The 14161-nt window shown below is 46.2% G+C and overlaps 1 protein-coding gene across 2 annotated transcripts in view; it reads left to right on the top strand.

Annotated features, from left to right (window-relative positions):
• The first annotated feature begins 644 nt into the window (after positions 1–644).
• SLC2A4RG (SLC2A4 regulator) overlaps positions 645–14161 on the top strand; it is a 351419-nt gene continuing 337902 nt past the window's right edge. For both annotated transcript variants that reach the window (XM_078651682.1, XM_078651681.1), the window contains exon 1: positions 645–872. In XM_078651682.1, the coding sequence (XP_078507808.1) occupies positions 804–872 (69 nt within the window). In that variant the 5' untranslated portion in view covers positions 645–803. The remainder of the gene's footprint in view (positions 873–14161) is intronic.

Raw genomic sequence — 14161 nt, 5'->3', positions numbered from 1 at the left:
TCTAAACTGAAACACACCATGGGGAGTGATGAAGGCGGTGAAATGTTTTGAGTCTTCCGTGAGCTCTATCTGGTGGTATGCAGACCTAAGGTCTAAAGTGGAGAACACACAGGCACCATCAAGCATACATAACATTTCATTTATGTTAGGTAACGGGTGACAATCTGTTTTACTCCTATAAAAGGTGCTCACCGCTTTGGTCTGAAATGGCCGCATTATATTTTATATATTTAACAGACGACTCGAAATAAAGGCAGGCAGTATTTCTTCTGTCTCTAACCCTGAAAGTAAAGCTGCTGGGGGACGATGCTCGCATGGTAAGAAGGATGTGGCTCGTCGAAGGGGTGGGGCACAGACAATGATTGACAGTTGTTGAGCAGATCGGTCAGCTGAGCCATTACTTTTACAAACAGGTGTTCATTTACTGAAGGAGCGTGGACAGTGCCCGAGGGTCACGTCACACTTTGAGTCTTCCTCTCATGGGCGTGGTCTGTTTTCAGCACGCGGCTATTACGTTGAGGGGCGTAAGGTATGCGCGGAATACAGTTTGGAAATAGTGTGCCTCCAGTGCGTGGGCGTCTCTTACGTCGCGGTGGGCGGGTACTCACGGTCTCGCGCAGTGGGGCGTGTCCTCTGCTTCCCGTGTACTCTTTGGGGCGTGGCTGACGTTGTGACGGGCGTGTGCAACCGGCTCGCGAAGGGGGGTGTGGTCCGTGCCTCTGACAGCCGCCGCCATGAAGAGCGTCACCGACCGGTACCGGCTTTCGGACAGTTAGGCGTGGAGGAGCCCCGCCCAGCCGGCAATGGAGCCGCCGCGGCCCAGCAGCCGAGTTCTGCCGGCCGGGCGCAGAGTGACGGCGGCGGGGCTGCAGGTGAGGAGGGCTGGGACTGGAAGCACGGGGAAAGGGAGGACGGTTGGCCCGGGGCACACATTGGTGAGGTGTCCCGCCTCCATTGAGCTGAAATACTTATCCGAAACTTCGCATGCTTTGGAATTCGATCAAAGTTTTTCAAGAACCGGGACGCCAAAGGCACGCCCCTCCCACGAGCATTGGAGCCACTCCCCTTTCTGTGCACTCTTGTAAGCCACGCCCAGTCAGCTAGTCTCATCCGGCCACGCCTCTTTGAGCAACTGACAGCTGGGGACATTCCCGCCATTTTCCTTTAAGACCTTCTACTACACAGGATCTAAGGTGGTCGCATCACGTAGATGTGTCTAGCGGTAGTTCCATTGACATTAGTGATTTTTATAGGGTTATAATAAAGAGTCATGTTTCCTGAGTGGATAGGCTCTCACCGTTCGCGGATCCATAAGACTTCTTTCATATTTGTAGGCTCTCATCTTTGATAGCTGCTCCAAGTGAGTTAGGTTTCAGTTTATTAAAAAAATAGGCACTAAGTGGAGGCCACTGGCTTCTGTCCAAGAACCTTTGTTGTTTGCGACCCGTTAAACACGAGTGGCAGTGTGAAACCAGTAAGAAAACAGTTATTTCTACCATAGTCAGTGTTGAAGACCCACCTACAATCTAGCCTTCCAATTCTGAGGTCCGCCAGTGCTTAATTTGTAAAATTTGAAGTGCAGGTGCTCAAATCTTTGTCGAAGGCCACACCTACTTTTCTATGGTTCCATCCAATCCTACACTGGCACCACCCACTGCTTCAACTGGCACGGTGAAGTCAGATTTTCACCATAACTTTGTTGTCCCATATATTAACCACTTCGGCCCTCATGACGAGCTGAGCTCGTCATGAGTGACGACGCTCATGACGAGGCTCGTCATGTAACGCGCCTTTTAAAAAAACGCAGCGCACAGCGGGAAAACCGCTAGCGCGCATGCTGTTAAAAACATCACTCAAAGTTGTTGAACAATCACAGATGTGTAATGCCCTGTTTGGCAGCATAATGTAGCAGAGTCCCCAGTATTCTCTCTTCTTGCTTCTATTTTTCTCTCTAAATCGCACCGCCACGTCCCCCTGTCTACCTCTAACTCTGATTGTCTTTACTTTAGTTTCTCTTTAGTCTACCTATCCCTCAACACCCTTTCTATATATCTTTCCTTCTCTTCTCACCCATCTCTTACTCGGTCATCTCTCTATTGGTATGTGACCACACGGCTCACCCCTCTTTAATACCTCTGTCTCTCTCTCTCTGTTTCCTACTCTCTCCTCCTTACTGGCATTTTCTAAGTTATTCCTCACCTCACCTCCCTCTTGCTACCATGCATCTGTTCTGCTGTGGAAGACAGAGTATCAATCATAAAAAACATTACCAAACATAAGTATTTTTTTCTGTTTCCAGCACCCACATGTCGAACACCGAGGACCAATAATCATAGACACCACAACAAATTAGAGCTTTCAGCATCCCTAAATGTGTTTCCCAACCTAGTCTAATATCTAAGCCAGAACCCGACCTGATACTTGATGCAATGCAGACATCTTTGTATTTCCTGCCAGGTACCTTGGAAACTTAACTGTAAAGGATCTCATCACAAGCCAGGCACCCTGCTTTCTTATGCTTGCTACTCCACCAGACACTATGCATTGATCCCTTGGGTACGCATACCTACCTTCTCAATCCTCTGCTACACAAACCTTCACAAGGTAATTCCCCTTTCTACCTTCCCAACCACTGATGTGCACTAATTTTCTTATAAAAACCACAACACGCTCCTAAGGTGACACTCCTTTCTGCATGCCCAAAACCCCAGACCTCTACTCCATTGAACAACAAAGCTTCTATCTACATTCCAACAGCATGACAGCAAGACAATGCGTAGAGCAGTGGTCATCGCTGCGGCGGTGGCTACCAATCATTTTGCTCGGAACAGTCCACAGTACGTCCTCTGGCATCACCGTGGTGATAGAAGTCCCTGCTGGGCCGGGTCATAATGAAATTCATTATTCTGTATATATATATATCAAACAACTGTTGTCAATCATGAAATGAAAGTAATGTGTCTATGATTGAGAAAGAAATGGCAAATGCCCCGGACGAATTTGGTGTGACTTTAACCTACCAGTATTTTGTTTATTTCTATTTTTGTCACATGATGCACACAAACTCAGTTAAAAGAAGGGCATTATGGGAAATATTTCTGATGTGAACAAGGGCAACTGTCCGAAACGCGTCGTCTGCCACGCTGCTGTAAACTTTATCGGAATAAATTACCTTTGCCAGCATTTTTGGGATTCGTTGGCCTTTCTGTGAGTTGTCACTGAGACGTTGGTGATTTCAGAATTGGCCTCTTGCTGCTGAGATATATTATTTATTATATGTGCAACTGAAGGCGAGCAAAGGGGGAAATACCTTGGCGCTCCTATGGACACACCACACCGAAAAGCAAAGTTGTCCCTGTCAGTAAAACGGAGCAGAATATGTGAAGCAGAACCAGCAAATAATGTTACCCCAGACTATGGAAGAGAGAAACATCTGCCAGTGCTGTAGGAACAGCGAGTAAACCACAAGCTGCTGAACTTGGTGTAGAAAAATAGGTTGTTTAAGCCACAGGCTATTCCTGTTCGCTCATCATAGTAGGGACTAAGAAGCCCTTCTTACACCCGTCTGTCGGGTGGAAAGGAACAACAGAGCCTGGACTTGCTTGACAGGTGTACATGTAAAATGGGTCCTCTGATAACGGCTTAACATGTCGCAGACCCCCAAACGCATATCAAATAAAGGAGCATTCTGAACGGCCTGCTGTTGATTGTTGTGAGTGCACCTTAAGGTTTCTTTGTTCTTTAAAACTTAATTAAAGTCATTGGGCAGTTGAGACCGTCCACGAGTAAGACTGTGAAACCAAGTGCCATATTTACAGTATACCCATCAACGTTAGGTGTTCTGAAGAATCTGTAGGAAACAGAAGGCCTTATGCTTGCCCTAAACAGTCTACAGGTGAGAGGAAGAAGTGGGGTATCAGGGTTGGTTACTAAACAAAAACGGCGAGCCTTTGTCGCAGTGCAGGAGATTGCAATCAATGCTGATGTGTTTTCACGAACAGGCACACCAGTCAAAAAATGTCTCTAAATCTATATGAATTTGGACAAGTCCGAAAAATACATATCTGACTTTCAGTGATAAAGTTGACTCCATCCACAGGCAGATCTCATTTGAATCAACACCAGCTCCTGTACCAACCCCCAGCATGTCCATCCTTGGACGCAAAAGCGACTTGAGGTCTAACACCATTAGTACTGAGGGTGGCCCTTCTACACTTCTCTTAGCGCCCGCTATTAATCAACAATGAAGATTGCAAAAAGTGTCATCAATGAGACACCAAGCGTTCACGCAAAATGGGCTTCAAAGAGGCCACTCTACACAGTGTGATCAATGGAGTACCTAGAGTGCAACAATGTAATCATCAGGTGAATCATTGATTGACAAGGTGTCTAGCATGCAGACAGCCTGCTTCCATGCTATCTAGTGTGCACACAGTATGAATGAGTCGGGAACTAGTGTGTATACAGTATTATGATTGAGATACGCAACATGCACACCATATAAATAGTTGTGCATCCCCTGTATATACGGTATGATCAATTAGGTATTCAACATACACCTAACATGGCTGAGGAGATATGTTGTATAGATACAGCACAATTGATAAATGGTGAACACACAACAAATCAGTCAGGTATATAGTATGCACACAACATTATTGAAGAGTTGTCAAGTATGTACTCAGTGTGATTGATGCACTCCTCTCACAACACACATAAATGCACGGTCATGTGACTGCCACCCCATCCCTTACTGGACGTTCAGAGGCCCCAGCATGCGCAGGAAAGGACTAAATATTGTTGAAGGAGTTTTGCCTGGTCCTGTTGCCTGCTGTGTGTAAGTTTAATCAAATCTTTAATGTGGGGCCTACGGAGGCTATCTGCCCCACCAGGCCCCCACCCCTACTACCACGGTGATCTGGTGACCGTCGGACGGGTCGTCACGCCATCACACCACCCCCACCACACTCCAAATTGAAAACAGGCAGCGTTGGCTTTTATGGCAAGGCAATGATCATGGCATATTGGCATCGCTAGTAGCAGCTACTTACTAGTACAGTACAGAGTACTACTAAGTAAGTTTAGTGCTTAACTTACCGTTACCTGTGGTTGGCCGGCCGGCAGGGACTGACTCGGGACACACTCACATTGGTTTCACGGCGCACACACGTCGCACGGCCTTTCTTTAACAACTGATTAGGCCTTCCTGGTGCTGCTTAATACTAGCGGACACAGTACTCAAATGGATGTGGCAACTGATCCATGCCCTCACAGCGCCACGATGCGATGACTCGTGGTGAGCTGCCTGCTGCGGTGGTTAACTGTTATGCTGGGGCGTTGCAAATTGGCAATGTGAAACAAATCTTCGCAGTGCGCACGTTGCCATCATAACAAAAATCCAGCCCAAACCAGTGTCTCCGGCCCGCCCACCACAGGCAAAGGCCCCGAGGCGCGCAGTGCGGTGCTGCCATTAACACATTTATATTTAATGAATATGAATCTCCTCTGGACTGGGGCGGGGCTCAGGGCAGGTCAAGTGTCCCACACTCAGCAGCACTGTTAAACACCAGCTGCTCGGGAGATGTGAAAAACACGATGCAGCTGCACGAGAGACAGGACAGTACAGTAGTGAGTGTTCAGCAATAAATTAAATTGAAAAATGTGACGTGCACCTCGTAGACCCGGCCCTGTCAAGTAAGTGCCGGTGCTAAGCACTGGAAAGCGCCAGCACAAATTAAACCCTGGAGGTCCCTGAATAAAGACCGGACCTACCCCCTCCCCACCCCCGCATTCCCAACCTGGTTCACTGTCTACATTCCCATGAAAAAAGATCTAGCTCTCCAAACCCACTCATGCACTGGACTTCTGTGCCCATGCCTTTAAATTTAGCACAGAACATGCTTAATTTTGACCTTTGGTTGCAAGTGGCTGGCCCATCACTCATTTTTGTTTTTATGACTTCTTTATCATCATCATCAACATTATATCTTGGTGCAGAAGAAATTAAAGAAAAGGAGCAGAAATCTAGAAAAACACAGGAAGGGAGAAAACAGGGACAAAATAAAGACCCACACCCACTAACCGTAGCATTTGCCAAGGGTGGAAACTAGAGGCACTGGGCTTAGGGGCAAGCCAGCCTCCACTCTACTATGAATCCACAAAAGTATGCCCGCCCTCTATCAAACCAAGTTTTTAGAGGGCGAGGACAGCCGATGATGAAGCATGACACCGGGCGGTGTGTGAGGCCAGTCCGTAACTTTTTATGAGATGCCCCCAATGGCAGCGCATCTCTCCCTAACTCTGTAGATACCTGTAGGAACACACTCTAGGGGCAGCCCACAAAACCCCCCCCCCCCCAAAAATTACAGACCTGCCAAGTAGCATGCAAACAGGTTAGACTAATGCATTTTAGTGCTAGTGTCTTTAAGCTGCCTACTCTACGCAGATGATCTTGTCATCATGGATTTGACGGAAATCGGTCTGCAGAGAAAGGTAGATGTTTTCGCAGATTATTGCAATATGGAAAACTTTACAATAAACATGGAGAAAACTAAAGTGCTTACATTGGGGGAAAAAGAAGGTAAAGAATTACTGGTTCCTAAGTAATACTAAAATCTAGATAGTAGCTATGAGTATTTGGGCATGTAGTGTGTCAAGAATCTGTCCTAGAAAGGGCACATTGCCTTTTTTGCAGGCAAAAACCCTTTCATCTGTGGAGAAATTTAATAAAATGTATGAAGTCACTCTCTGAGACTTGTATTGGCAGCATATCGGGGAATGATTGATAACAGTTCCAATATAACGCTAAGGTACTTCGTATATGTGAAAAAACAAACTGGGATCTTGAAGAAGGTTGGTGTTTAAAAAGATTACGGCCCATACCACCCTCTACTGTGGTCCAGCCCGCCAGGGCAGAGACTGGCCTAATGGCATGGAGCTATTTAGCGTTTGCGGAGACGCTAACATTTTCAATGAGATTAGATGGGGCAGGGTTCCCAAAAATATATACACTATGTAAAAAGGAAATTATGAATAGTGTATTAAAATGGGCAAGATTCGTCAGCGTCTTAAGCAATAAACTAACAATAAAATGCAACATGCCAGACACAATGAAAGTTAGCAAAGCCAATCTCCAAATGTTGTCAAAAAACATAGCCAGAGAAGATGATATGAGATACCTAAGAAACTAGAAATTCGTATCTCTTCTGATTACTTCATGGCAGGAGGAGGAAACATTCCCCATATTTAGAAAACTTACCAAATGCACACTTAAGATTGTGCCTCTTGAAATTTAGATGTGGGGTCAAACAGGGTCTAAATTCCCAAGCTACGGATACCCTTTTTGACGAGGATAATATTTGTAAATATTGTTTAAAAACGAAAGGTGATTTAACGCCTTAACCGCGGCGGGAATTCCGCCACGGTGCAGGCGTTCTAAAAGGTGGGCGGGGCTGCAACGGCTGATGGCTGTTCGCAGCACCTGGGAGGGAGTGCTCCCGTCGGCCAACGGAAGGGGTTAATGCTCATTTTATTGGATTGTCTTTGGTTTTAAGGTGCAACAGATGGCATTATTGAGGCCAATTTCAGAGAAGTAGATCAGGGAAATGCGGCAAGCAGCTATTTTATTGTATATGTGGTTACTTGACGTAGCCTGCGCTCTGGGGCATTTTTTATTGTCTATGAATGAAGTTTTAGCAAAAATGTCAGTATCTTATTGTTTTTTTTTCTTACTGGAGTTTATTTATATCCTCTTTTGCTGATCCAGGACTGGTTCTATCTTGAAGTAGCATTATCAGTTTATGTACATTTTTAATTATGTGCTTTCTCAATAGATTTATAAATGTAGGTATGCACAAAGGTATAGGCATATGAACTAATGCACACACCTTAAATGAAAGATACATGCAAGTGTAAGTAGTTGGTGGGGAGAATGGACTCTTTTACGTTATGAAAAATCAATTGGCTAATGCAGTCACTACAGTTGTCTGTGTGTGTGTACTGAATTGGAAAGAAACAGAATTGAATCTTGGTAGGCGCAGTGGAAAATAGAGACTTGTGTATTTATAGTGCTAGAAGGTCCCGGCCAGCAACTGTGAAAGTTGTGTAAATATGTAAGTCATTATTTTACTTATCACTGGTATTGTCACGTCACCCACTTGGTAGTAGAATGCCACTCTTAAGTATACTGAAACCATGGGCGTGTCATAAATAAGCAATCTGAAAACTTAGAGCTATGAAGTGAGGTCGAGAGGGAAAGTGTAGGGTGGTGGAAGAAAGCTTAAAGTAGGGTTAAAGACTTCCCATTCTTTGTATAAAATGTATGGATTTAGGCCAAAATCTTTGCACTGGGGGTGAATGTTTGACATTGTTCAGCATTTTGTCCATCGTTGATCTTTTTGCATTTGCCACCCCTAGTGGGACGGATATATGCCCAGGCGTGGGTCCCATGTTCACTATGCCATTGAATTCAAGCTACCCTGGCTGAGGGGTGATACCTCGAAACTGGTCCCAGCATGCTCGTCTCCGGTTCAGGGAGGGCCTGGCAGTTCGGGATGGACTGTTCCCATGGGGAGCAGTGTCAAGACTGATTCGCATATGGCAGGGTTTAAACTGGAATGACATGGTGGGAAAAAAAGCGATGGATTTAGGCCTAAAACGCTGTACTGGGGGTGAATGTCTGACATTGTTCAGCATTCCGTCCATCAGTTGTTCTTTTTGCATTATTCTTTTTTATCATATTATGTACCGAGTCCAGGCATTCTAAGTTACCAATTACCCACCTCATGACTTGTGTTAAGCCTTTTTGCACTCAGTTTAGCAGTGGCTATGGTTTCCACCTTTGTCAAAAAAGCCAACCATTTGTTTACTTTTTGTGACTCTGGAAGGTGTAAGAGCTGGTACGTGAATAGGAATTTGTTAAAAATTCTCAATATTCTTTTTAGCGTGACATTTATTCATAAGTTTGCTTTAGTGACCATTTAGAAAAAAAAGTGTTCTTATGAGATTTCTTAATGTGTTTGAATATATTTTTAAGGTCAAACAAATCCAGATTTATTTATTTAGCTGGTCGTGTCATGTAAATATTAGCCAGGCTAGTACAATATCACCCAGATAGCAACCCTAGCAGTGACACCACAAAATGGAGGGGAATAGTGTAGAGAGGATTAAGGTGGGGCAGAGTTACAGGTTTGCCTTTTCAGAACAATTGCCAGATATTGGCACAATCAGTACTGGGAACTGCTGCATTTATTTTGTTTCATGTTTGTGTGAAACACAGTGAAATAATTCAGTTAACTAAGATTTGCATACTTTGTATCCCTTACTGTAGTGTTTGGATCCTCTTTGTAGCTTCCCCTTCAGCGAGCACTATGCCGTATTTTAGTGGACCGTGTCAGGGACGCAGGACTCCAGGGCTCGGCTCTCAGCTGGATTACGTCCTTCCCAGAGGACTGCTCGCCTCTCCCACTTTACTGCGCCCAACTTGAAGTCAATGTGCGGAGTACCTCGGGGATCTTCACTATCCCCGCACCTGTTCAACCTGTATCTACCCCCCTAATCCTGTCTGTAAGAGAAAGAAATGTGAGCACATTCAATTATGCAATGACCTACAACTAATATTTACCATTAACAAAACGTTCGATTCTATGTCTGAATTCCAAGCCACCATGCTGCACATCCGCAACTGGAAGAACAGCAACCACTTAAAGTTAAACCCAGACAAAACCGAGCTGATCCTGATAGGAGGTGCTCGAAATCCTTGCAGCTCACGCTTCTGGCCAGCTGAGCTGGGCTCATCCCCAACCCCATCAGCTAATAGCCTTGGCGACATAATTAACTGCGACCTATCCATGAAGTCCCAGATCGGAACGGTAGTCTCTACCTGTTTCTTTCAGTTGTGGAAGGTAAGGAAAATCGGCAGACGTCTTACTAGGGTAGCACTGGTGCAGGCAGTTCTAGCTCTGGTCATTTCTCACATAGACAACACTAACTCACTGTACTTTGGTCTGCCGCTATATCTAGTCAAACGACTTCAACTTGTGCAAAACCAGGCTGCAAGATTGATTATTTTCATCAGCCCAGATAGCAACATCCTTCCCCTCTTATGAGGAAGCTACATTGGCTCCCCATATCACAATGCTGTGCCTTTAAAATCGGGTGCCTCATTTTCAAATCCTTGCATGGCACTTGCCCAGAATTTGTCTCCAATATTATTCAGACACCTACTCACCTGCAATTTGCGCCCATCCCACATGAACCTTCTGGTCACTCATTCTTATAAATTGTGAGGGCTAGGCAGCAACAGATTTGCGGTGCTGGACTCCGTTAATGGCATGCCCTGCCCCTTGACATCAGATCCTGAACAGACCTCCAGAGATTCAGGAAACTCCTTAAGACTTGGCTGTTCACTCAGGCATATGAATAACTCACCACGACCCAGGCTACTCCTATATATAGCTACAAGAAACCAATCGGTGTATGTGTGCTCTTCAAATAATTTTAACATAACGTGTGATTAACTACAACGAGGAAAGGAGGGCACGAGAATATGCAGTTGCATTTAAAGAAGATTGATAACAAAAACACTATCCGGAATTTCTCTGAAGACAATATAAGATGAGTACATTATAATTCCTAAGTCCCACATTGCTGACTGAGCGCTTTTGTACAAAGTTTAGGCAGCCATATATTTAACCCCTACCGCGCTACCGCGGTTTCCTGCTGTGCGCTGAAAAAAAAAGGCTCGTTTGTGACAAAGCCAGCTCGTCATCCGCGCAGCGCAGGTAACGCTGATGACGAGCTGGCTTTGTCATCAGCGCCGAAGGGGTTAAATAGAGTTGATGTGCACCACTGAGAAGAGATTGATGCTGCTGAGTCCAGTATGCAGAACTGCATCTGGATTGGAGTGGGGGCAGAGAGAGGAATGAAACCTAATTCTAGGGGTAGGTGGAATTTGCGTAGTCTTGTTGCGCAAAGTTCTGCGAAATGGTAAAAAAATCTCCGCGAGCTACACACAATTGCTTGTTCCACCCGTTGGCGATGCGTTTTTCCTGTTTGGGGACGCTGTTTGTGTGCCTGGGGGGAAATATCTCGCAAACTTGCCCATGTGGCCACGGCCATCTTTTTTCACTTGTTCTGCCCGCTCGCAATGCGTGTTTCCTGTTCGCGAACGCGGATGTCCGATGGCGCGTCCGAATGACGTGTTCGCGATTGGATTTTTATATTATCTTGAAGCAATCTGGAATATATGCAACCGTTGTCAGAATATATGATGGTTTGTACATGATGAGTAGCCTTGAGAAATCCCTGGCCCAACTTACAACAGGGGGCAAAACACATGTCGGCTGTTTCCTTCTATAAAATCTGTCTATACAAAAAGTCAAAAGAGTGAAATGGATCTATGAATCAATAAATGTAAATAAAATAACTACCTTCACTCAAATCAACTTGGGTCATTGTGCTGTGTATTAGAAGAGGAATTATCCTACTGACAAAAAAAGACCGTCTTGGAACCATGCTTACACCGTCACTTTTACCAGTCTATAAATGGCCTTTGTGTGCAACCTACACCCTTACCTAATGTTCAAAGCTCTTAACTTCCACTTGTACTGGCACCCATTCTCCTGCAGCAGAGGTGCTGTGTCATGCTGGGCTGAGATGAGTAGGCAGTGCTCTGAGAGGGACATTTATGTTATTGATTTTTAGAGTAGCTCCTCACCGAGCACTTTCAAAGGACTTTGCTGGGTCTAGACATGCAGTCTTCTGAACTGCTGTCTGTCCCACCGGCCCCAAGGGAGTAATTAAACATGCACAAATCTCTGCTTCAAAGTCTGCAGCATTTGTACCGATCTACCAGACCATTTTTTAGGTCTCGGCTAGCCGCGCGAAGCGCGTCTCCGCCGAGCCCCTTTTGTTGGCATGTGTGCTTCCCAGGAGACAGTCCTGGCCGCGCGCATCGCCTTGGAGGCGATTTGAAAGTGGCACGCGCCGACTGGCACGCGCCGCGCTCGGCCTGGCTGTCTCCTGGGAAAGCGCAAACATACCCAGGCACACCTCCCCCTGCATGCAAGCGCCCACACACACACACTCACACACACAAGCGGAGACAGACACACAGACAGATACACTCCCCCCTCCCCCCGCCGTCGCACACAGAGACACACACACAGGAGCGAACATACACGCGCACACACACTCACACACACGAGCGCCCCCCAAGGCCCACTTACCGTCAATCCAGTGTGTTCTGTCGCCTCTGCGGGGCTCTCCCTCAGGCATGGGAGCCCCGCATCACGCACTGCTCTTGACCAGGAACTCCGTGGGCGCGGGCTTCGCGCACAAGACGGAAGTCCCGCCCCCACGCTAGGTTTCGTTTTGGAATGCGCGCGCAGATATTGCAGTCATCTCGCCTGATCCCCAACAGAAACCGACAGCGCAGGGGTTAATCGCAAGCTTTATTTTATGTACAAATAGTTCCTTCCTGCTGGCGATTTATTTTATTAGTTTAGGTGTTCTATATGATTGTTTTACCAAGCCGCCTAGTTCTAAACACCATTTAATTAAGAAAAATCTGACATGGAAAACACTGGGAAAACGGAATCACAAATACAAAATTGAACCTCAGTATTGCAAAATAAATGCTTGTTTACAAATGTCGCCAGGAGAGGGTGCGAGATGTGCGTAGTCTGCTTCATGTTCGCAAGTATTTTGCAGATTTCTTCACGGACATGGTTGAATTAATTATTTTTCAGTTGCAGGGAGTTGAGGTAAGAGAACTATGTTGATGATGGGGAGAGCTGTGTTGATGAAGGAGGGAGATAGGCTAAATGTGGCAGAGAGGTTTCTGGAGGGCCTTTCCGCAGAGGACATCCTTGGTGCCGTGTTTCAGGGTGGGAGGCTCAACATTTTTTTGCAAGTGGAGTGCGTCTTTAGACCGTGTATGTGGTATTGTCACGTTATCCCTGTCAATATCCCTGCCTTAGAAGCTCTCCCCGTGACAGCTGCAGGGGCTGCGAGCTAACGTTGCATTACCAGTGCTTGTGGACAACGAATTAGCCATTTATAATTGTTTTTAAAGTTCAGACAGGAAAATTGTTGGATCGTATTTTTTAATTGTATTTTGGGGGGCTATTAACTAGAAATAACTGGGAACAATAATTAGGCACACTGACACTCGTTCACGTACCATCTTCCTGCCACCACCGACGTAGACCATTTTAGGCGTCGGCCGGCGGTGGGCGCCATCTTAGGAGCAGCGGGGTCAGCGCTCTAGTCGCGCAGGACTCCCGCCCTCCGACGGTATTTAAATTCATTGTTTAGAGGCCGCACTGCCTTAGAAGCTCTCCCCGTGACAGCTGCAGGGGCTGCGAGCTAACGTTGCATTACCAGTGCTTGTGGACAACGAATTAGCCATTTATAATTGTTTTTAAAGTTCAGACAGGAAAATTGTTGGATCGTATTTTTAAATTGTATTTTGGGGGGCTATTAACTAGAAATAACTGGGAACAATAATTAGGCACACTGACACTCGTTCACGTACCATCTTCCTGCCACCACCGACGTAGACCATTTTAGGCGTCGGCCGGCGGTGGGCGCCATCTTAGGAGCAGCGGGGTCAGCGCTCTAGTCGCGCAGGACTCCCACCCTCCTCATACTATAATATGTGTGTCATAACCAGACGGCGCAGCGGGCTGGCGCAGCGGGCGCGCGCCGAAGCCGCGCCAAAGCCAAGCCCGTCTGCGCCCGTCCGAGCCTGGACCGAGCCCAGGGCCACCCCCCCTGCCTCTCCAAGAGCACCAAGGTTGGTGTATTCCTCATATGATTTACATGTATTGAACAACACGTTCCATAACACACACGACCCACCGGTGTGTATTCATGTGGATCCTACTGGAGGTCCTTTCTTGTGCTCTTTGTGCAAAAACATCATACAAAATACACAGAAACTTCCCAAACCAATACAGGCAGCACTAGTGAACGCGCGCTCACTACCTTGCCACAAGATTGAAATACTGGAACTGCTTGCCAGTCATGCTATCGACCTTTTGTTCCTGACCGAAACTTGGGGAGATGAAGCCTCAGGACCAGAATTTAAAGCCGCTATGCCAGAGGATTATTGCGTCTACAGACAAGACCGCAAGGCACCAAAAAAAGGTGGTGGTAT

Source organism: Lissotriton helveticus, chromosome 7 (genome assembly GCF_964261635.1).
Source record: "Lissotriton helveticus chromosome 7, aLisHel1.1, whole genome shotgun sequence".
NCBI classification, from domain to species: Eukaryota; Metazoa; Chordata; class Amphibia; order Caudata; family Salamandridae; genus Lissotriton; species Lissotriton helveticus.
The sequence above is the reverse complement of the archived record's forward strand: the minus strand, read 5'-3'. Positions and strand labels throughout refer to the sequence as shown.